This window comes from Dermacentor albipictus, chromosome 9, assembly GCF_038994185.2.
Source record: "Dermacentor albipictus isolate Rhodes 1998 colony chromosome 9, USDA_Dalb.pri_finalv2, whole genome shotgun sequence".
Classification (NCBI taxonomy): Eukaryota; Metazoa; Arthropoda; class Arachnida; order Ixodida; family Ixodidae; genus Dermacentor; species Dermacentor albipictus.
This window is the reverse complement of record NC_091829.1, coordinates 90269693-90292629: the sequence shown is the minus strand read 5'-3', so window position 1 is coordinate 90292629 and position 22937 is coordinate 90269693. Positions and strand designations below refer to the sequence as shown.

At 45.3% G+C, this 22937-nt stretch overlaps 1 protein-coding gene across 21 annotated transcripts in view; it reads right to left on the bottom strand.

Annotated features, from left to right (window-relative positions):
• LOC135908912 (uncharacterized) overlaps positions 1-22937 on the bottom strand; it is a 199097-nt gene that overhangs the window by 56405 nt on the left and 119755 nt on the right. For 16 of the 21 annotated variants that reach the window (XM_070524975.1, XM_070524989.1, XM_070524977.1 and 13 more), the window contains 3 exons: positions 22090-22209; positions 10419-10671; positions 5260-5366 (listed from right to left, as the gene is read on the bottom strand). The exons of 3 other annotated variants lie outside the window; for them this stretch is intronic. In XM_070524975.1, coding sequence (XP_070381076.1) covers positions 10498-10671; positions 22090-22209 — 294 coding nt within the window. In that variant the 3' untranslated portion in view covers positions 5260-5366; positions 10419-10497. The remainder of the gene's footprint in view (positions 1-5259; positions 5367-10418; positions 10672-22089; positions 22210-22937) is intronic. 2 more of the 21 variants (XM_070524982.1, XM_070524988.1) reach the window with 2 other exon arrangements.

The following is a 22937-nucleotide window of genomic DNA, read 5'->3' as shown; positions in this document are numbered from 1 at the left end:
CAACAATGGTTAGTGGACGTGCCTATGGTGACAAATGACTGGCGAAAAGTGTATGTGTAAGTATCAGCCCGAGTAATAGCCGATCAGTCCAACTGGCGCCAATGTGAACTCGAATGGCTTACTGATGGCGCAAAGACCATGTGTGCTAGGACAGTGCACGTACAATGGCTTTAAATGATTCGTTGCTAATATGGCAACCTCAAGTGATATCCCGCGAGCTTGAGTGTACGTGTAAGTTTAAGTAGAAGTGATTGTGAAGTGAAGGGTGATCAGCAAGGTTACCGGTGAATGCGATTCCGCTGTCTTAGTGCACTTGAGTGTAACGTGCGTGAGGACACGTGGCCATACGTCGTTGACTAAGGCGGAGGTTTAGATTGGGATCTCCTATTTGATTAGGTAGATACCAACTTATACTTTTTTCTAAGCAGCTACTGCACCATTAAACGACAAAATCTAAATGTATAGGCTGTACGAAGCACATATGTTATCGATGCCGTAAGATTTCAAAAGAAATTATTACTTTGGAAAACATATATTACCTCTACTACCAGGTTTAATACTATGGCAGTCAGAAGTATAAAAAATATATTTCAGCTTGATAATGTGCGCCTTATGTTTAATCTAAATCAGAAAAAAATTCATAAGTGCGCCGCTCTTAAATATACGACTTATTTTTCAGTTAGGCTTTTGTAAAATCTTGACAAACGTTCAAAATTTTCTCACATGCTCTCAATTCATAAATCAGATTTGACCCTTAACATATGCAATTTACAGAACTACGATTTCTGGTTTTTGTACCAAGTTGGGTATGTGTAAAGGCCGCACATATATTTGTTTGAAACGTAGGGAAATATTTTAGACAATTTTAGGATTATAATAAATATCTCCGTTATCTATTCAGTCTAATTTAATCTTTTCTCTCGAACGTTACACATTTATTCACAGTAGATCCACTGGTGGTCAAAGAAAGGTATTTCCTCTTTTTACATGTGTACGAACAGAGAAATCTGTGCTGTCTCTTATTTCAAGCTAGCTCTTAATTTTAGCGTCTAATAAACATACGCAGTAATATACGAACAATTACCACTCTACATTTACTAGGAAGTTTAAGAAGCTTACTTACACCAAAAAGCATAAACACCAAAAAAGCATACCAGAACAAGTGGTCTTATTGAGGTTTCATTCGTAATAGCGAAAAAAAGCCCCGCATAGATCGAGCGGAGAAATGCTGAAAGGAGAGTGGCAGGACTGACTGTTGATCTAGATGGTCTTGAATTTTAATTATGGGACATTAACGGAAATTAAGAAACTGCCACTCACTAACGAACAATGTGGACAAGGATGGGCGCTATTGGCATCTGCCTATTGTCAAGCCACCCGCAGATATTCGTAGGGTTCGTTGCGTATGTCAGCCATCGGACCATAACACAACGAGAGAAGACACCATGCCACAAGGCTCGCATGTATTAAATAAAGGCTTGCATGAATTACCAGCTAACCTAATGTGCTAAAGCCACGCACCGTCAAGGTGCTACATTACGGTTTGTAAACGCACGCATGGCTAATAGAGGCTAAGTGGCTGTCTCAACGCGAACTCAAAGCAGATGTCATTACCTATCGTCAACATCATCGTCGTTATCACGTTGCGTGTGTTAGTTGAATTTTGAACTATGGCGTGCTCAAAAGTAGTCTCTCGTTTTGCCACACAAAAATAAGAGGATCCGAGGACCTGCCATCTCGCTCTTCAACGCCATGCACACACAAAAAAAGACAGACAATGTAGCAAGAGATACTTAGGGAAAATTGTTAAGTTCTACTGATAGAAGGCGAACAAAAGAACATCTTGTCGTTTGGAGCCGAAGTGACATCTTCTGAATCACGCGCGCAATTGAGCTAGTGCGGTGCCATCCACCCGCCTGCTTTCTTCGGTAGTTGAATATGCTTACACGATTACATTCAAAAGTGTGAACCAGCGCTGCTCATGGCGAAGGTGGCGAATGTGGAGCAATAATTTATCCACGGTCTGAACCTCATACATTTATAACGTAACATCCAAGTGGCCCATAAGCGCTCGTATGTTACCTCGTGGTGTTGAGGTTGCGGAGTTCGAAGGCCTCGCTATGCTACCAACGAATTAGAATTTATGCGGCAAATGTTTTTAACGCGATAGCGTTAAGGAGCTCGTGTCGCAGAAAAGCCGGTGTCGTCGGCGTCGGCGGCGTTGACCGTGAGCGATAAATCACGGCAGGCGCTTCATAAATAAAAAGGAACTTCCAAGATTGGCCCGGTGGGAATCGAACCCGGGTCTCCTGAGTGTGAGACGGAGACGCTACCACGCAGCCACGAGTTCGATGCTTCCAAGCAGTGCAAACGCGCCTCTAGTGAATGCGGTGTTGCCTTCGAAACGAGCCGTGGAAAGTTATACTGCGGTGTATATCGGTAATTATGAACATGTAACGTACAGAAGTCACAATTACACGAGTTGCGAAGTGCGTTTCCGCTGAATTTCTTCTGCGCTTTCCGCACACGCAGAGCCATCTTGCGGCAAACACAGAAGACCCCCTCCTCTCAATGTACGGCGCTGCCCCGACAGGAGGCGCGCCGCGCGCGCATTGGGACCGCTGCCAGGCGCGTCGCGGGACTCCCTCTCCCCTGACGACGCTTCGCCGTGCTCCCGGTTTAGATTACTATCTATCTCTCTGCCCGTGCCGATCACGACGTTTGGCTGGCGTGGATCGTTTCCCCTCCGAGACACCGAATTCTTTGGTTCGTTTCTTTCGCTCAGGCGCACGTTTCGTTGCCGCGGCGAACGCTGCGTTGCTCGACGCTCACCGCGTGATAGGTGGGCGCTAAGTCCGATGCGGGGCGCATCGTAAGTGATCGCTGTGCCGTAGCGCATTGTCTTATACCCCTTGGCGGGTCGACGGGAACGCTGTCGCGTCCCACTCTTGAAGGCGAAGCTTAAGCGTCCTCCAATTTTTATAGCAGAGCTCTGAGGTTCCGCCGAGCGCAGGCGTAACTGAGCGAACGAGCAGAGTGAACGATCAGATCGAACGCGGAGAGGAGCGGGGGATGAAACACGATGATAGTGAAGAGAGCGTGAGGAGAAAAGTGGAGGAAAAGTGTGAAGCGGCACCGTTAGGAGGAAAGTGGTGGAGGAGGATGTGGCGAAAGCGCGATAAGAAAGGCTTAGTGCCACGCAAGACGGGCTCTGCGGCGACGACGTCTACGAGATGGCGCCAGAGTAGAGCTCCTCGTCTGCTCGCCGATGACGCCAACGATACAAGAGCTGCATGAGCGGAGGTCTGTCTGCGGCAGCGCCAGTGACTTGGTGCCCACGCGTCATCCTCGCGATACCTCTGGCGATCTCCCGATGAGCTAGGCAGTCGTGCTACACTTTCCTCAACTTGCCACGCACCGCAAGAGACAGGGTGGCCACGCCAACCAATGCATTGCGAAAGGAAAAGACGTATAAACCTGCGCTCAGAATTAGTATTAGGAATTGTTGCAATCGAAGGAGGATCTTAAACTAACAACCGTGTTAAGAAACCGACGTTTCCGTTAAAACAGAGGAAAGCATCTGTCGTTACTTTTTAAACTGCAAAAATTAGACTTAGGTTATTATGGCTTCTGTCTCTACAAGCTTATGCAAGCTATTTCGCCCATTTCATCTCATCTTAGCTTAATATTTCTACACTTCTATTGACCTTTACAATTATTTTCCTCTATACGTTATCTTGCCTAAGTTTTTTTCACGTGTGCTTAATGTCGGTTTTTGCAGTTGGTATTATATCTTGAAAGTACGTGTTGTACACGCTGTGCAGTGTTAAAATTAAATAAAAACATTATAGGGTTTTAGGTGACAAAACCACTTTCTGATTATGAGCCACGCCGTAGTGGGGGACTCCGGAAATTGGGCCACCTGGGGTTCTTTAATCTGCCCATAAATCTAAATACACGGCTGTTTGAGCATTTAGGCCCCACCGAAATGCGGGTGCGGCGTACCAAACGTGTATAGTTTACGTAGGCAATATGACTGTTGCCATTAACGATTCCTATCGCAGTCCATGCAATAGTCACAAGATTGGAGTGTCACAGTATTTTTACACAATATAATAAACGAACGCAAGATGGCCAAACCTAGTCCGCGGTTCCCCAGTATCACGTTAATCAGAAAAAGAGCATGTCAGAATCAGGAAGTGCATGAAAATTTCGAAAAAGAACATGTATATATTTTAGGTGTTTAGTGTACAGCCCTTCACGCGTATCTTGTGTATTAGTAAGACCTTGATGAGGGCTAGCTGGTTCATACTTAGAACTGAGGTGAAACAGCGCGAAAAAGACGAGGACACAAGGAAACAAATACCAAAAAAAAGAAAAACCGCGCTTGTCTGTGGTATTTGTTTCCTTGTGTCCTCATCTTTATCGCGTTGTTTCACCTCAGTTCTAAGTATGTTGTGTATCTTCGCTACTACTACCTTTTCAATGTTTTCTTCAGGCATCTCCGACCTTTTTTGTAGCTGTTTATATTCCTTCTATGAGGAAAGAAGTTGCGATGCTCAAAAAAAAAATATCGATCGATGTGCCAAAGTATGGAAGGGTGGTGTTGTAACTGCGAACATCTTGCACACAATTACGATTATTCTATGCCACGATGTTCACGTCTTGTTCCTATCCGAAGGGCAGTGCCTAAATGGTAATGGGATTAGGAGAAGGCATTCCCAGTAGAATAAATGAAACAGCTGCAAAACTTGCCAGCAGTTGATTGTGTGGCCTCAACATCCGAAGTGGCCTTCATTATCGAGCCATAGCAGCGCAGGAACATACCTAGTGGAGATAGGCGAAGAAAAATCCCACTGATCGCCATTAGCTACCACGAAGCGGCTGCCTAGCCTGAGTGCGGGCATTCTACTCTAATTTCTGCCAACTTCGAGGGCTCAAGACTGCGTCGCCTGCTAGTGCTTGTGTTGGGTCTAAAGTGACCGATGAAATACAATTGCTTGTGCAAAGAGTAATTGAATTAGAATGAGCGTTCCAGAGGAAATAAGTAATTCATCAAATAATAAGTACACATAGGCCTAATTGATTACAAATAGGTGATTATACGTAACTCGTTACGTACAATTCTTCTAGGGAGTACCTGCGTAGCTGGAACGCATGCGGTGAAGCTTCATTTACTCGAGAGGCAGTACACAAGAAGGCTATATGTGACCCGTTTAATCGTGAAATTGGAAAACGATATACCATCGTTTCACTTACATTTTGTTAATGTTCCAAGCACCGTAAAGGCTACCAAACAGACGACTCCGACGGATATCAAACAAGCGATGATTGCGTAGACACGTTCATGACCGTTGGAGTCATGGCTGCAAGGATTATTGGAGAAGTGTACTGTTAGGTCACCAAAAGTTATTAGTGCGAATAACTCAGGTTAACATGCAAGCCCATAAAGCTGTAAGGAAGTATGAGCCATGGCGTAGCGTATTAAGTTTTGCAAATGTTTTATGCAAAAGACATTCCGATAATTATCTACAAAACTTGACTACGCTAAAAATGAAAAGATACCTTTAACTTTTGGGCTACACAATCCAGCGTTTTATGAAATGGTATACAGGAAGAGTACAATTACATTTTAATTTTGTAGTTATCCAGAGCTGCGAAGATATGATCGCATAAATATGTACGTAGCTTTAGGAAACGTGGAAGTTCTCAAATGTCATCCTAAGCACTCCGGATAATAGTAAAGTGATTTTATGGGTACGTTAGGCAGCCTCAAGGCCCCGTCGCGCGCCATAAAACATTCGCTTCAATATTTGACGCCAAGTCTGAGCTCGATAAATTTGACATATTGACACGTGTACTTGTCTTTCTCGGGCGACACATTTTGCCGCCTAACAAATGTTATCGCACAGCGCGGGACGCACCTGCATGTGTCCGAAGTTTCTGGAAAGTTATCGATGCTTTTATCCGCTGTCTACTGTCACCGAACCTTGTGTTATCTGATGTCATCGCTTGACGCAAATGGTGTAGAACTTTGTAGAAAGCATGCGGGTCCCAACGATTAGTCTGAAACATTCGATGACTGCTGTATAAAAGCGGACGCGCTTGACCCGCTGGCCAGATTTTCGACGATCGCCGACCATGTTCGCCGCTATTGTTGTGCTATAAGTGTAGCCTGTTTTTTGGGCGCAGGTTCGCCCAATAAAAGTTAGTTTTCTCTTTCACAGTATTGCTACTGTGTTCTTAGCGTCACCACCGCGTGACATCTGGTGGAGGTGCTTTTCTTTTATGTACCGGACGCCCCCGACAAGCCGTGATCCAAGCCCGGAACGCAAAGACAACGCCAAGGTAGTCCCGGACCATCGAGGAAGCCGCCGTCTTCAACAACTGCCCCCGGAGCACCGACTTTTGCCTGAGACGACCAGGAAGATGGCCACCACGTCCCCCCCAATGGCAGCCCCAGCATCCCCCATCGTGCTGCAGCAGCCCAGGGAGCCTCCGACGTTCCTTGGTTCAACGTTCGAGGACCCGGAAAGCTGGCTTGAGACATACGAGAGGGTCGCTGCCTTTAATAACTGGAACAGCGACGACAAACTGCGACATGTCTTCTTCGCATTGGAAGACGCTGCCAGGACGCGGTTCGAGAACCTAGAAACCACTTTAACGACCTGGGAGCTTTTCCACAGAGTCTTCCTGGAGACATTTGCAAGCGTCGTACGCCGAGAACGAGCCCAAGCGCTATTAGAAACCCGGGTGCAGCTACCAAATCAGACCACCGCGGTTTTTACAGAAGAAATGAGCCGCCTATTCCACCACGTCGACCCGGAAATGTCCGAGGAGAAGAAAGTCCGCCATTTTGCTCGTGGTGTAAAGGAGGAACTTTTCGCCGGAATGGTACGGAGCTCACCGTAGACCGTCGAGGAGTTTCTTCGCGAGGCCACCAGCATCGAGAAGACACTGGAAATGCGGAACCGGCAATTCAAACGCCGCTCTAACTCGATAAACTACGCCGGAGTTCAGTCACTGGCCACCGACGACCTGCGCGAGACTATCCGAGCGGTCGTGCGGGAGGAGCTGCAAAAGCTGTTCCCACCATCACAGCCTCAACTGACGTCAAATGCCAATGCCGTACGTGAGGAGGTCCAACAACAATTCGGAGTAGCCCCTGAATAGCCGCAACCTCAGCCGCAAGCGATGACATACGCCGCTGTACCCCGCCGTCACGTACCCCCTCCGCGTCCACGCCAGGGCCCAGTGACGACACAGTTCCGTCGTCCAGTGACGATGACGGAACTGGACGACGATGATATATAGGGTTTTATGGCACAACCTTCAATGATGGCCAAAGAGCACCACTCAATGGTATACTGTAGTCGATGACGTGGTCAATCACAATCGGCAAATGTATATATGCAGAATGGCTGGACAAAGCCCTAAAGCTGTGGCTTTAATGTGAGAAGAATACATACGTATTGAAATAATGACAATGCCTGCTGGGGCATGCCATTGACCTGAAATATAAGGTTTCTACTGAACGATATTTTGAAAAGTACAAATGCCAGTACTACTACTGCCTTGTCATGGCACTTAAACGCAAGAGCCTGGAGGTGTGTGCTCTAGGAGACGCTACTAATATTTAGGAAACTTAAAACAGCTTTGTTTGCGACTAATGATTCCACACCATGAAACATGGCTGGATGGAGATAAGTTGACGGTTGGTAAGCTACAGGAAGGTGTCTTTCTCGCTCAGCGGCTTTCCGGTTGCCGGCAATCTAGAACGAAATAGAGTGCGGTCGGCCGCTTGCTACATTTAGCAAAAGTGGGAGGTCCACCGTCAATGAAGAAGTGACAATAGGGACGTATGTGTGCCGTATTATCCTCCAGTCGACAAAACAGCACATCCTTTCGTAGCTCTTTTGCTATGAACCGCCAATTACCTAAATACGGCTTATTTAACATGTTTTAGGTTTATTTGTACCAAATGGGATTGACAGCAATTTCAAGTTATTTTATCAAAAAGTCTTGCGATCTATAGCACGGTTAGCTGAGTGGATAGGATGGCTGTTTTTGTTATGAGCACAATAGCTGAGTTCTAGCTGTTCCACAGCAGCCCTCTTGACCGTGAAGGACCGCCGGCCCGAAGAGCCCGCTGCCCAATCAACCCGGGAAGAGGCGGGTTGCCGGGGTCAATGCACCAAATGCTACTCGGTTTTCCATCTGACAACGGCAACGCTATCGCAATAAACCATTTCGAATACCTCGCCGTGGCAATTCGACGGGGACTCGTCATGGTGGCGAGTGATGCGAAACGCGGAAATAAAGAACAAATAAAGAAATGGGTGGGAAAAAATACCACGTGAAGGCAGTTAACCAATTAGGAGACGCAGACCTTCCCTCCTGCCTCCTCATGTGTTCCTCGCAGCAGCTGTGGTGGCAAGATAAAGGTATGATGCTACCTTATATATTTATTTATTTATTTATTGGTACCTCAAATAGCCCATTTGGGGTTTTACAAGAGGGGTGGGCGTATTTACATAATATTTTCAATAAATGCCTTGAACGATGAATGACTGGAGTGGTGATTTAGACGCGAATCGGCGAAAAAAAAAGTGAAGATTTTTTTCACGTGAACCTAACAAAGATCGATTTTATTTTAACCCAAGGGAAAGAGAAAGCGGTGGGGTACACTTACAAGGTTGGGCGCGGTGTGGTACTAGCAGTCAAAACAATCCGAAACTGAAACGGAAGCCGAGGATATAACCGCCAGCCCATGCGACAGTGACGCTGCTTCCATTTATCGCTCATTCCTGCTGTTGTCAGTTGTGCTAGCTGGCTGTGTTTGGCTCGCGTGTTCATCGACCTTGGTACTGTTTGTGACGTTTTTGTGTAGTATTTGCGAGTTTTGCTCGCATTTATTTAAAACAAAGGCTCATTTCATTTAATTTGTCCAGCTGTAAATATACAGAACAGTTGTTAACACAGTATTCTCACCTGCGCCTAATTATTTCATAAATTTTACTTATGTATGTACACGAGTAATTTCACATTTAATAAAACAGTGTGGTTACTCGGACCACTGTCATTAAGTAATGAATAAATAAATATGTAATAACCGATTTGTAAATAAATTGGCTATATCCAATACATCGTTCATCACGCGATTTTAGAAAAGGTGCTCCTACGTAAGCAGCTAGAACTCAAACACAAGTTGATCATGAGGTCGAGTGGGTGGTGTCCTCTTTTCAGGACTACACTGGCCATGGCTGCTGGACGAACTTACTGGACGAGCGATTCTTGACCCGCTAGGGTATCGCTGGTCACAGTATCACTGGTCAGAGTATCGCTGGCTGTGCTAAGCGTCTTAGACTGTTGACGTTTGCACCCATACTTCCACGAGATCTGGAAGAATGTAGGGTGTTGTCATCGCACCAAGGCCAGATGCCGCAATACGTGAGTGGCTGCATATTGCTATATCTGCGTAGGTGTGGGAATGCGTTTGTTTGCATAAGTGTTAGGGCTAGTGTGTTTTCAGTCCTGAGCTTTTTGTGAGGAAGGGTGTAAATGCTGCGGTCAAGCCGCTGCATCTCGAGGCATTCGCCATCATTGGATGGTAACGGAGTGAAAGTAAAAGGTGGGGATTGACAGGATGAGTGGCGTTCTTTGTTATTGTCTGTGACTGTCCTGTGCTTCATCGTCCCATCGTCCTGCCAGTATCCTTATGCTCAACTGCACCATACCCACCGGGCACAGATATAAATGTATACTCTCGCACTGTATCGGATATCACTCTTACCACGGCTACAATGTGCTGTCGCAATTTGTGTGCTATAACCACCAAGATATGTAGTTATAGTGTAGGAGAAGAGGGTAGTGTGTTCAGTGATGGCGAGTGAGATGTATTGGCACGAGCTGGCCAGTACGGAAAGTTCTGACACTGGAACCCCAACTCATGCGAGAGTAACGCCACCAACATATGTCGCTCATTCCTGCTGTTTTGAGTTTCGGGCGGTGTGTGCGGCTTGCCTGTTCGTTGACGTTTGTGCTGTTTGGTATTTTTTTATGTGGAGTGTTTGAGATTTTACAGCGAAGCTGTACATAGCTAGGACACCTTTGTCGTCCGCGAACAACCCTGGGACTATCTCGTACGTTCGTCGTCATCGTCTGCTTCCACAGCTGACTCCGTTGCCACCCATTGCTTAGGGAGGTACGAGTCATTTAATGGCAAGAGGAAACTATTGTCATCGTCGTCCTCTTTTTGGTCGTCTCGATCCCAATTGGGCTAAAACCACCACCACCACAAGGAGAAATCCAACCAAGTGAGCCGAAGGACAAAACTTTAATACGGCAAGCTAGGGCGATGCAACAACGAATCATATAATATAGCACAATAAACGTTTAATATTAAAGAAATTGCAAACCTCTCCAGCGGATCGCCATCGCTGGCAAGCACTGAAAGCTTTTATTTCTCAGTTCAACTGTAGCCACCTCGACTCGGCGTCACGTGATATTCAGTGTCTTCTTCACCACGCGAACGCGCCAAAATGGGTCGGCCCTCAGTGGATCGGAACTACCGCAATGGTTCAGGTCGGAGATGCCGCCAAGGTGAACGTTGAATAGGAGCATCACCATGTTTGGCCGCAGGTCGGTAGATGGTTTTAGCAGGTCCCTGCACTGCACATGCAGCCGTAAAGGCAATCTTTAAACAATTTCACGCGCCAACCAAGCCATTACTTATGCATGCAATAGCCATCACTTGATTGTGATTATAGTTCTTGATTTCAAAAACAAGAAATTAAAGATCCACATATTTGCTGAAGCGGTGAAGTGACTTATTCAAGACTGAACCCGATAGTGACAGCTACTTGAAGCAGTATTTCGTCTGATGCGTAGCAAGCAACGATAGGCATTCTGAGCCACAAATAGTTCGTCACATATGATAGCAAAAAAAAAGGCTATGCGCTTTTAATTTAGGCAACGTTTAACTTTCGTAGCTCTGATATTCTGATGTCGCAAAGTATGACGTAATCGTAAACTGAAAGAACTCATAAAGGTGTGGTCTAATTTACCGTCCATCGAGTCGAGCGACGCATTTCGTCGACCAGCGGTCCCAGGACGCTGCTTTTTCTTGCGACCAGTGTTGTCGAAGTTTTCTTCTTAGTATAACTGTGTTTGCTTTTTGCAAGTGCACCACTTGCACTGAGAAGCGTCGGTATGATTGCATTAGCGAGTGTCCTGTTGATGATCGTGGTGTTTGTGAATATAATCTATGTTTTCTGGCGCGAGGGTCAGTTGTGGCCAAAGACAGGCAAAACGTGGTGTACTCAGTGTGCACTGGTGTTATCAGTGAGAGTATGTAGTTGTAGGGTGGCTTTAAAGGGCCCGAAATTAGGCGCGCCAGAGGTTCGTAAACGGACAAAATAAAAACCGGAGGACGACGTGATATGTGCGCAATGAACGGAATTATGTAACATGAAAAAACCGGCAGCTCCCAGGTCTTGTGGGAATGGATCTTCTGCGAAGATGGGTGGAATGTCAACCAAGACAACGAAACGACCAAGACGTACCAGGACAGCACTAAGGCGTACCTGGCTGCAATATGACCAACTCGACACGCATGTGACGACATACATGCCATGATGTCATTTATGTTCTTCATGCACTCACCTCATATTATGCCAATTTGATTCCACAAAGTTAACGAAACGACCAAGATAGCACCAAGCCGTAAGTCGCTGTGACCTACATTACACGCATGTCATGACTTATCAGTTATGATCGTCATACGCTCTTATCATACTATACCAATTTTGGTAGATACCAAGATGTACGCAGCTGTTTCTTGACTTACATGACAGACATGCCGTAATACTAATTTCAGGACCGATCATCTATACCGCTCATATCTTCTTGCAAATTTCGGAACATACCAAGTTAGCAAAAAGACCATGAGAGCACCAAGACATCGGCGGGTGTTTCGCGAGAAACATGAAACTTATAATTTTGACATCATGGCCCACGATATATGTTTGCCATTCTGACTTGTCATACTGTGCCAATTTTGGTACATACCAAGTTAAGAAAAAACCATGGGACACCAGGACACACGTCATGAGATTCATATCGTGACCGATCATTTATGTTCATCATACATTCTTGTCACACTTTAGTAAGGCAGGTAGTTGGGCGAGTTGGTACATCTGCATAACTACTACTTGTAGCGCACCGTAATAACGCTCGTGTTTCGTGTCTCTTCGTCTTTGTTATTAGTGCACTAAGTAGTAGTAATGCAAATTGCCATACTATGGGAAATTTGGTACCAAGTTAAGGAGACAACCATTATGGCACCAAGACATACGTGGCTAGATAGATACTGTTGAAGTGGTAAATGGTCGCCGCAAATGCCTCAAATTTAACACAGTGTAATAAAAGCTATAGGCGATACATCGCACTGCTGCATCACAAGGTCCCTTTTAAGCAAAGTTCATAGCAGCATCCTCTGCAAGAGGATGCGGCTACGAATCTCTCTGGCGAAGAACTCGCAAGATGCGCATGTTGTTTATAAAGGCTAAAACAGAGTCATCATAAAATACAGGGTGATCTTGTAACAACATCGGTAAGTGAAAGGGTATATTCCCTCTACAGGCCATAGGGAAGCATTTTTTTTGCGGATTCTATAGTTGGATATTGTAATAGTATGTGAACCACAGTGCCTGCCTCCTACAGATGGGAGGTTCTAATAAATTATGGGGTTTTACGTGCCGAAACAACTTTCTGATCATGAAGCACACCGTAGTGGAGGACTCCAGAAATTTTGACCTCCTGGAGTTCCTCAACCTGTTGCTAAATCTAAGCACAGGGGTGTTTTCGTATTTCGGCCCCATCGGAATGCAACCGCCGAGGCCGGGATTCGATCCCATGGCCACGTGCTGAGCAGCACAACACCATAGCTACATAGCAACCACGGCGCGTCGGTCAGAGGTTCACCCCCTGACATCAAGTAGTTGTGCGAACCATAAGTGTTTACTATTCTGAGCCTAAAGAATATGAAATAAAGTCTTCTAGATTTCGTTGTCGATGGCTAGTTCCCCAACCGAAGACTAATTCGAAGCGAGATCTAATTCTGGGAGCCGACAATTAGCCAGTTCCCTAAGCGAGACCTAATTGTTAGAGTCCCACAAACGCTGCCAGTGGACTCGAAGTATCTTGCGCAAATGTGACTGCGTACCGAGAAGAGACAAGCATAGATGCGTTGCCCGTTTTTTCCTCGATGGATGTGTCAAGCTGGTCTGCCAGTACATCACGTTCAATGTCTCGGTATCCTGGCCCCAGTACACCACAACATGCTGGCCAGAGGCACATAGGTAGTATGTATGAGTGAATAAAGAAATAATACTACAGAATTTTGCGCTTTTTGAGAGATTTTAAAATCTTTACAATGCTGAGCGAGTCGGTGTAGATTATTGGATTTGGAGCTTTTAATAGTTTGATGTGATAGAGATCCGGAAGTATTGCATGAGCCTCTGCTGTGTAATACTCGTTTGGGGGTGGAGGATGCGGCACATTGAGATCCGAAAGTATTGCATGAGCCTCTGCTGTGTAATACTCGTTTGCGGGTGGAGGACGTCGGCACATGGAAATGATGACCCAACTACTGCATAAAATACGCCAGCATGATACTTTCATGGATCGGCAAAAATTCGGGACAAGTGTATTTATATTGTAGTTCAAGGAAGTGCATCCGAATGTGTGCAACCTGGTCGTAGTTTGTAACATGTAAAAAAGAGCATGGGAGCACAATCTTTCACTGCTACATTGACACCTCAATAGTGAGTGTCACTACACGATGTTCGCAGAGTGGACCCCCATTTCCTGAACCAAACTTCTAAAGATGCAGCCGAAGGGCTTTCTTACTGCAGACCGGTTATGGAATAGGTGGGAGTTGGTCATATCATTTACGGTGGATTATGGGATTTGTTGGCTCTTTACGTTCTCTTTTAATAAATAAACAAATGCTGTGAAGGTTCTCGATAAGTAGAGTAACCACTCAATATATTCCATGTAGAAGTTTCTACAGGACTTGTCCTAGAGCACCTGTATACAGGCGACTACCTAGATGGTGGAGAAGGTGCAGCATCTTCATATCGGTTGAGGTGGCTGAGTGATAGTCTATGGCACCGTCGTCTAAGCGTATTCGTATGAGAATTCTATACAATTTCAACATGTCACTACTCCATGTAGTGCGTGGCAACGCTTTTAAAATGTTCATTGTTTTCATGCACTTGTTTTTCAGGCATTTTATGTGTGATATAAATAGTAGGTGTGCGGAAAACGTTATGCCTAAAAATTTACCTTCAATTTTTACAGGGAGATACTGTCCGTGGAAGTGAAAGTCGGTATCGGAGTGCATTTGTCTCTTTCGAGAAAAAATACGCACGTGTTCCTTAGTGAATTTAGGTAAAACCCATTCTCGTTTGGCCATTTACACAGCTTGCTCAGACCAAGCTGATCCTGTCGCTAAAACATGTCAAAAGTGCACGATTTAAGTCCTAGCAGTACATCATGGACATACGTTGACAAAACTGGTTACCTGGGATGCTCAGATGTAATAAAGATTATGCAACTGAGCACCCTGCCCTGGTCGTCGTAAAACATTGCCAACATGAAGATGAAGTGTGCGATTTGACAAACAACGTTACAGCATATTTTATATATCACCGCGTATACTACAGTGCGACAGGCATCTCACAATTCCAAGCCGCCATGTGGTTTTATAGGCCTTTTCCATGTCTAGGAATACAGACAGAAAGAACTGGCCTATGAATAAAAGCTTCCCGAAATTGTGCGTCCAAACATAGAAAATGGTAATTGGTGGATCGACCCTCGCAAAACCTGCACTGGTGTGGGTAAAGCACTTTGTTTGTTTTTGACAAATATATGCGGTGGTTTATCATTTTTTTTTTATCTGCAGAGGAAGCTTATTAGTGCTATAGGCCCGCAATTAGAAACCGACGATGGACCTTTGTCCTGTTTGCGAATCGGAATTATAATGGCCTCTTTTCAGGCAGATGGGATCTCGCCGAAAGGTCATACATGGTTGTTGAGGAAAAGGAGTGTTCTTTTCTGTTTCAGGTGGTAGGTGCAGACGGTAGGACAAGTTGTGGTTATATAGATGAAGAAAGTACAGTAATATATATGGAAGAAAACATTCATTTTGCGAGACAGCAATGCATGGATTCCTTCTTATCCAGGAGACAGATACCATAGGAGAAGAAATCATCGTTGAACGAGAAGACCTCGAGTATTGACAAGAGAGTCGCCCCACAGGCTTCTCTGCACATTCAAATTGTCAAGAGCGAGATATGGTTCTAGCAATTAACCTTTAAAGGACTGCTTGTGCTATGCTTGTATTATTCACAACAGAACACCACCTGATGATGTGAGAGCATCATCGCTATCTCTACGAAACGTAAAATACTGTCGGAGAAAGTTTGTGCGCTTTCCTTTTAGGTGCGTTTCCTGTACACACAGCACTTTGGATTGTGTTCGCGAAGAATCTCTTCCACATCACCGATATGTCTAAGAAAAACTCTGACGTGGCCTTGTATTATTTGTGATTCATACTGAAAGTAAGTTCGTCCTCTGTGCAATAAACGTAGTGTAGCCTTAGATTACAGAGCCCTTTCCAGGCCCAGTAACGCGGGGCTTGTCCTTTCCGGAGCGGTAGAGGCAGCCTCGCCGCTACTTTGGCGCTCGGTGAACCGTCAGGATACGTGTAGTGTCTATTGCCTCTTGTGAAGCGCCGGACGTGGTCTCTTGTGAGCGAGTGGTTTCGCGAGGACGAGCCTCGCTTCCGAGGACGAGACCTTTGCGCCCACCATTCCGTAGGTCAATGGGGCTGCCTTTGTTGCTGAGCTGCGCCGGCTGCGGTCTGCGCAATCAGGTGTCAGGGTGGGTGACGCAACCTTGACTGTGCCCACCGTTGGGGCTGCCGGCGGTACGGCGGGATGGCTACGCGAAGCGTAGGCTGCCAGCGAAAACTGTGGCGGTACCGGAAATTCTGGGGAAACCGGACCTGATTGGTGGCTGGGTGGAGTGGGGTTAACTACTTCCAACCCGGGACAGGAGCCACACAACACAGCACGTGGTAAGCGGGCTGGGCAACTGTTGGTTGCCGCTGTGACGCTGCCTCCCGACGTGCCGCATCACCATAAGGTGTGCTGTGGAAAGGTGAGCACTTGTACGGGCTTCCTTAAAACAATATTTTACTTCAATTTTAGGCTGAGTTTGTCTTTATTCTCTTTTTGCTGTTCGGACAGGAACGTGTGTAGGCTGCGTGGTCACCACAGAAGTTACTATGTGAGGGGTAAGGTGTGCCAGCATTGTTGTCGGAGCAGTGGCTCTGGACTGTACACTTCGCAAAGGTTATTTGGCCAGGGCATCTCAGCCATCCGCTGCCGAATCTTTGGAATAAGAAGAACCGTCTATGGTTACCAATATATGGTCGAACAGTTCACCTATTGTATCCTGTTTCAATGGTTTCAGGATGAACGCTAGATGGAAATCTCAGGACAAGATGCTTGGTGAAGATTTCTTTGTTCTCCTGCCTACTGACGACATGCTTTAGATTGATGATATTTTGATTTTCGCACCCTTGCAGGAATTCAGTTTCGACCATTCTAGGAGGTCTTCTTCTGATACAACTTTGCGTGAGCTATACATTGATCGGCGTGGGAGTTCAGAAAGTGGTATGTGGTCAAATGTCCCAAGACTGCCGAGCTTCTCGTACAGATGTTCCTGAGCGACCTCAAGAAGATGGTCTCTGCTAGCCGTTGTGATAACCTTATTACCTCACCCTAAAGCTTCGGTCCAAGATTGAGCAACTATGAATGGACAAATTGATGTGGCCAGTTTTTCAGTTATCACTGCGTACGACATGGAGTTTGGATACGGCACTATTGGTCGGTTGAAAGATGCGTTTAAATCATGGATCCGTCCCCTCATTTCAGGGTGGTCATAGAGTATGCGGGGAAATGCTGGTGTTCCCAAAGTAGTTCCACGTGTCTTCTGCAGCAATCGCGGTTACCAACCACGGAGCGCAACCAGGGGAGTCTGCACCGCTTAAGGCTTAAGGCTGCAGGCGCCAACCGCACTTTGCCAATATGACTTAATATATTGTGCCAAAGAGGGGGGGGGGGGGCATCTACACAAGGGTAGACAAAGTCGACCATGAAAACTAGGAAGGGATGGAACAGAATATACGATGAGAGAATAAAGATAGCCAGCAGATCCAGCGCCCTCTGGGAATCGATGTTATGCCAAGCAGAGTGCAGGAGCCCACCAAGTTAACGAAACGACCATAAGAGGACCAAGGCGTAGGCGGCTGTTTCATGACCTATATGACACGCATGTCAATACATTCATGCCATGACCTATTATTTATGTTCATCATGCATTCGTAACATATTAGGCCAGTTTTGATACATACCAAGTTAACAAAACGACCATGAGAGCAAAGAGACATAGGCGGCTAGATAGTTATCGTCGATATTCGTAAGGACATGCTTCGCATTTAAAAAAGAGATAGCAAGGAAAATGATTGAACGGGCAAACAGGAAACGGCGACTGCCGATTTCTTCCACGTGAGTGAGCATGGAGGTGTCGACTATGTAAAGCAGAGGCCCGAGAGGTATGTTGCATCTGACCTCCCCCCCCCCCGCCCTATGCGACTCTTCCCAGAAGCTTACATGGAGGTCTGCACGTTTAGAGATAGTTGACCGTTGTCCCGAGGAAAGCTGCTTTGGAGCAATCGATGGTCTTTCAAAGACTACCAGGTGAGAAGGCAACGCCGCATGGATGCGGCCATAAGAGGGGCGAGTCCAGGGAGTGTCCCCTTGAATGTCTCCATTGGCCGAATATGACGCCCCTTGCACGGGCCCCACGATAGGAGGAAAACAACGACACCTGTACGGGCATGCCGATTGGACGAAAATTACAATTGCACGAGATCCGTTATTGCGTGCAAATGACGCGGACCCGACGGAATGAAGCAGGTATAAGACAAAGAACCATCCGAAAGGGAGAGATGTTTTTCTTTCCATTGGTCGGAGCGTACGCTTTGCTGCCGGCCATCGATGGCATTTACTGTTATTGCACTTGTTGCTAAGTCATGTACACAATATAAATAATAAATTATGTTCTCAAAGTCTCCCTCAATGTCGGCCAACTCTCTCACTAAACGGCAAGATCGAATAGTATATAGCTTTCTAAGCATTACCTGTCAAGTATCAGTAGGAAACAGTGTGGATCGTACTGTTATTACAGCAGGAAACATGACAAATGGAAACACCACAAACAGACGGACACAACCACATGTATAAGGTTTTTCTAAATATTTATTCATTATTTATTTTTTATTCAAACTGTAAACCTACAGTGCCCATGAGGCACCATAGAAGAGATATTATTATCCAAAACAAAACCGAAAAGAAAGCCCAGAGCACAAGCAATGCAATCGCAAAACGAAGCTCTACGCAAGAGCAAGGAAAGGGTGCATAGCAAACAGGGTTACAGGATATACTCAAGCGTAACGTTGAGTAGTTAGAGGCTATCAGGTATACACCAAACCATTGATGTCGTCTGAACTGTTACGCATACATACTGTCGCATCATATAGCTCAGTCTATTTCGAAACTGTGTTCGAAAAAAACAACAAAAATAACTTAAGAATTTTAATGTGACACTTATATTATGGCCCTTTATTACCACACTCTTTCCGCTAGGACATGTAATGTGGAGTAAAAAGAAACATATTTACTTATACAGGAGTAAAGATTTAAAATAATGCAAAAAGATTTATTCTAACATTCGTCTTTTTGAGGACACTATTTCCCAGATCATTGCTCTGTGAACCTCAGAATATGGAACGAGAAACTTGTATTTACAACTTACAATAGGTAACGCCATTCCTGCACACCTTTCAAGTGATTCCTTTATAGTTTTGTGAAGGGATCCCAGGAATCACCCTACATTTTCGCAATTCACAAAATTAATAGTTTGTTGTAACCGGAAGGGCATCCTGATATGTACTTGAAGTGTGCATGGTAGGCGGCAGAGACTTTTTCTGATCGCTTCTATCTGAACAGTCCAGTCATGTTCAGGCGTAAAATGCAGTACTCAAGTTATTTACCTTATCAATTTATGTTAATACTTTGCTATTCAGTTAGTACGATTATTCAACTAGTTGCCTATTGTTTGGGAATTGAATAAGGTAGCATATTCCAACGTTTAAATGCATTGCGTACGTCTTACACCACCAAAATATATCAATTATTCTCAACTTTATAAAATCTTCTCCTTCAGACAGGGCCCTCAACTGTCACTTGTATAACAGACATTTTGAGCCAAAAAAAGCCATCAGGCGCATATTGTATAAAAAGCGTTTGTAGTTTTGTCAGAGATTCATTCTTTATAAATAACACACATGCGAATGCCGAGCAGCGAGAACCTTGGTGCTGTTTGTACGTGCATATCACTAGAAAAAGTGAACATTACCGAACATTCCCCTTTTTCTGCAGTAAAGGAATACAAGGAGCGCTACGTTAATTACTTACGCGGAGTCGTGATGAAACATCCGTAATTTCAGTTAAAGCACCGACTTTTTTTCTTAAACGCTATTTGCGTTGACAATCAACTTTGTGTGTCAGACAGCCTGTCACATGAAATATAAATCGTTTTGATTATTCCCGTGTTACTCCCTTACGCCAAGCGAATCACCAACCGTAGTCGACCTTGCACAAGTGCGCTCATGGCGCGATTTTGTGAAGGTAACATAATCCATAATGGTAACATCTGCCGTCAGTATTCAACATCACATCTGTTACCCCTTATGATCAGAAAGAAAACGAAGCCTTATAAGCAATCTGAAAACTTATCAGGAAGACAAGATGAATGTAGAAAAGGCGTCCTTCAAAAAACGTTATGCTTCATTAGTCGACGGACGAAAAGGAAGCAACACAGAAAAGTCGTTTTGTGGTCACAACCTACTCTTCAAATCGCTCTGGTGGCCTGCTGTCGCGCTTAGACCGGCGAAGCGCTATTGCCCTGTCGGCCTCCTTTAACCAGGCAATGACTCCCTCCGTTTTTGCATTGAAGCATAGCTATGCTCTACAGGCTGAACATTTGGTGGTCCATTGCTGCTGACCGAAACACCTTGCATTTAACTGTCAGAAGTGTCGTCAAACCTCATTCAGCGGCGAGGCGCACTTGCTGACCACGCCTCACTTGGAAGAGCAGCGAGTTCAGAGGCGCTCAATATTGACCCACCCTCCAAGCAATACGACCAGCACCCTGATTGTTCTATGATGTTCCGAGGTGGGTCAATGGTATGCGTAGATTTGGGCCCAGCTTAGCTTTCTTCACTATTGCGCAGTTTCCGACTTGAAATGGTGGCCTTTGAATGCCCAGCGGCTATCTGATATGAACTTGTTTCTTTCACTATGTTGTGCAAGACTCGTGAGCCATTCTACTTGCGTTAGTGGATCCCTCCAGCTCCTTGCTAGTTCATTTGCTAGAGCGAGATCTAGAGAGCAAACATGGTCATCACTTGTGCTGGCCACCTCATTCGAGACGAATCCGAAGGAGACTTCACGTTTTTAGGTGTTCTCCACAAACAATGCGTCATCTATTGAGGTGCGAGTCAATTTACTTCCGCGCAATTATGCATGTAAAATTGTTCTCCTCTCTTGATCTACACTCGCAGAGCTCTGAACGCGTCGAAACCACATTTTGGAGTTGCATAGATGGTCACTACGGCAGGGCCCGGGTCGTAACTACCTGAAGCGTGGAATGAGGCAAACACTGTGATCTTCTGCCTTGCAAAATCAAGTAGAATGATAAAGTCTCAGCTGAGCTGCACTCTCCTAAGCAAAATATTTCGCGGTGCATGTTAATTCCGACATATACAAGTTGTGCCACGTTCGTTCAGCTTCCAAGTGTTACGATTCCCGGGCTGGTTGGAAACATGCAAGACCGACATTGGAGACTCAATGTTCCGCATGCTCTGGCACACAACAGCACAGAAGACGCGCCACCGATGCATTGTGCCCTTACGTTTTTCTTGCCTGACAGCAGCAACGGAAACTGAAGAATGCCTGCGTTCTCAAACATCTCGGGTTTCGAAAGTACAACTTGCGAAAAAAAAAGAATATATGCATACCGGCGGCCTTGCGCACGAGAAACGCATTCAATTTCTTCAGATGTTAGTGTTGACAGACTAATCAAAGCCTAAGAGCAATGCGACATGTAAATGCAAATTTTCTACATCACGAAATGCACCTAGGCTGAGCGAACTTGCCGTGAGACGCAGATGGTTCAACATGCAGAAGGCTTCAGCTTGCAAATTAGGGTGTCATCGGCCCGTAAGCAGATAAATAAAACTATAAGCTATTTCTGACTTTGTCATTATTTACTGCTACGTGCTAAGAGTATGCGACACTCAGATAGAAACATATGTTTAATCCATCAGTCGTCCTTAACAATGCAATGGCGCCTAATTTCTTTAGCCATAGGGAACTAAGAGGGAGCACTGCCTCGCGAAGCCAGCTTGAGAATCTCAATGAACCCATTTTCCTCGATTTTCCGAAATTCGGGCATGTTACGCGCCCCATTTAAATTTGACGAGATATTAATATAGCCCTCGTAATATTTTCACGGCATGGAGTTCTTTAAAACATAACCCAGAGCTGTCCCTCGGGGTGCCGGCCCATAACGGGAACTCTGAGACTCGGCATATTGCCGCAGGATGCTTCGTTATCAGTGCTTTTTACTGAATGCTGCACTTATTTGACTGCCCTGCCGTAGCTCTGGCTGCAGAGTGGGATCTCTATAACCAACCGTGTGCCTAGATGCGACCATCAAGCGTGGCCCCAATTCTTGAGGCTTCTATCCAGTGATTCAAGGCTCCCTCCTACATGTGTACTTTCTCCATGGTCCTAGCAATGTGAAGCATGGGGGTAACTATACCAAGATAAACTATTCTATGCACAAACATCGACTTCAATAAGCAGACGATGCAAATGTTCAAAGACGCACCTTTTTCTGCAAGGTATCCTCGTCCTCGAAGAGTAATATTCGAGGGGCATCGTCCAAAATTGCGATACTGACGTCTGGGTGCACAAGGCCGCGAGTTGAGCGTAAAGTGTTTTTACATGGCTGAAAAAAATGAAAAAAAAATAAAGCCAGTAAGGGCGTAAACGTATTCGTGCATGTATCTTCAATCGTGTCTACCATTTAAACTGTACTATAACTATTCCGTACATGCGCGCGACAACGGAGCTGTTTTTCAGACGTTGTCACTCAGTGGCCGCGTGTGAGAACACTGTGTGGACCTCGCGTGGGGCACTCACCAAGGGAGCCATCAAAATCATGTGAGAGAAAAGAGAAAAGAACTGCCTCCAATTACGAAATATTTTTGCGCCGTCATAAAAGTACAAATTCGAATGACATCCGGCAAGGAAATGTATCAATAAAGATTATAGATATATAAAGATCACGCCTGTACTCAATAAGGAACGAGCCACTGAACTATCCGTATAAATTTAAAGAATATTTGAAATAAATATAGGCATTGTGAGAAAAACCATGTTAATCTACTCGGGCAAGTATCAGTATTCAATCAGCTGCAGTCGAATTGAATTTATATAGCCGATTTCAAGTATGGCCGAGCGAAGTAGGAAAATTTAGGCGTCTACTCTATGATGAACTAATTAAGCGAAAAGTTGAAATCACGCCTATAAAATACAAATAGCGCAAGGGGTTCACATGTAGGGGATAACACGAATGCGATTACCAGTGAGCGAAGGAAAGCCTCAGCAGGGGGTCACCTTCTCGGCACGGAGACTTGTCCTTAGTGATGGAAACAACTGCTTTTCTTGCCTGTG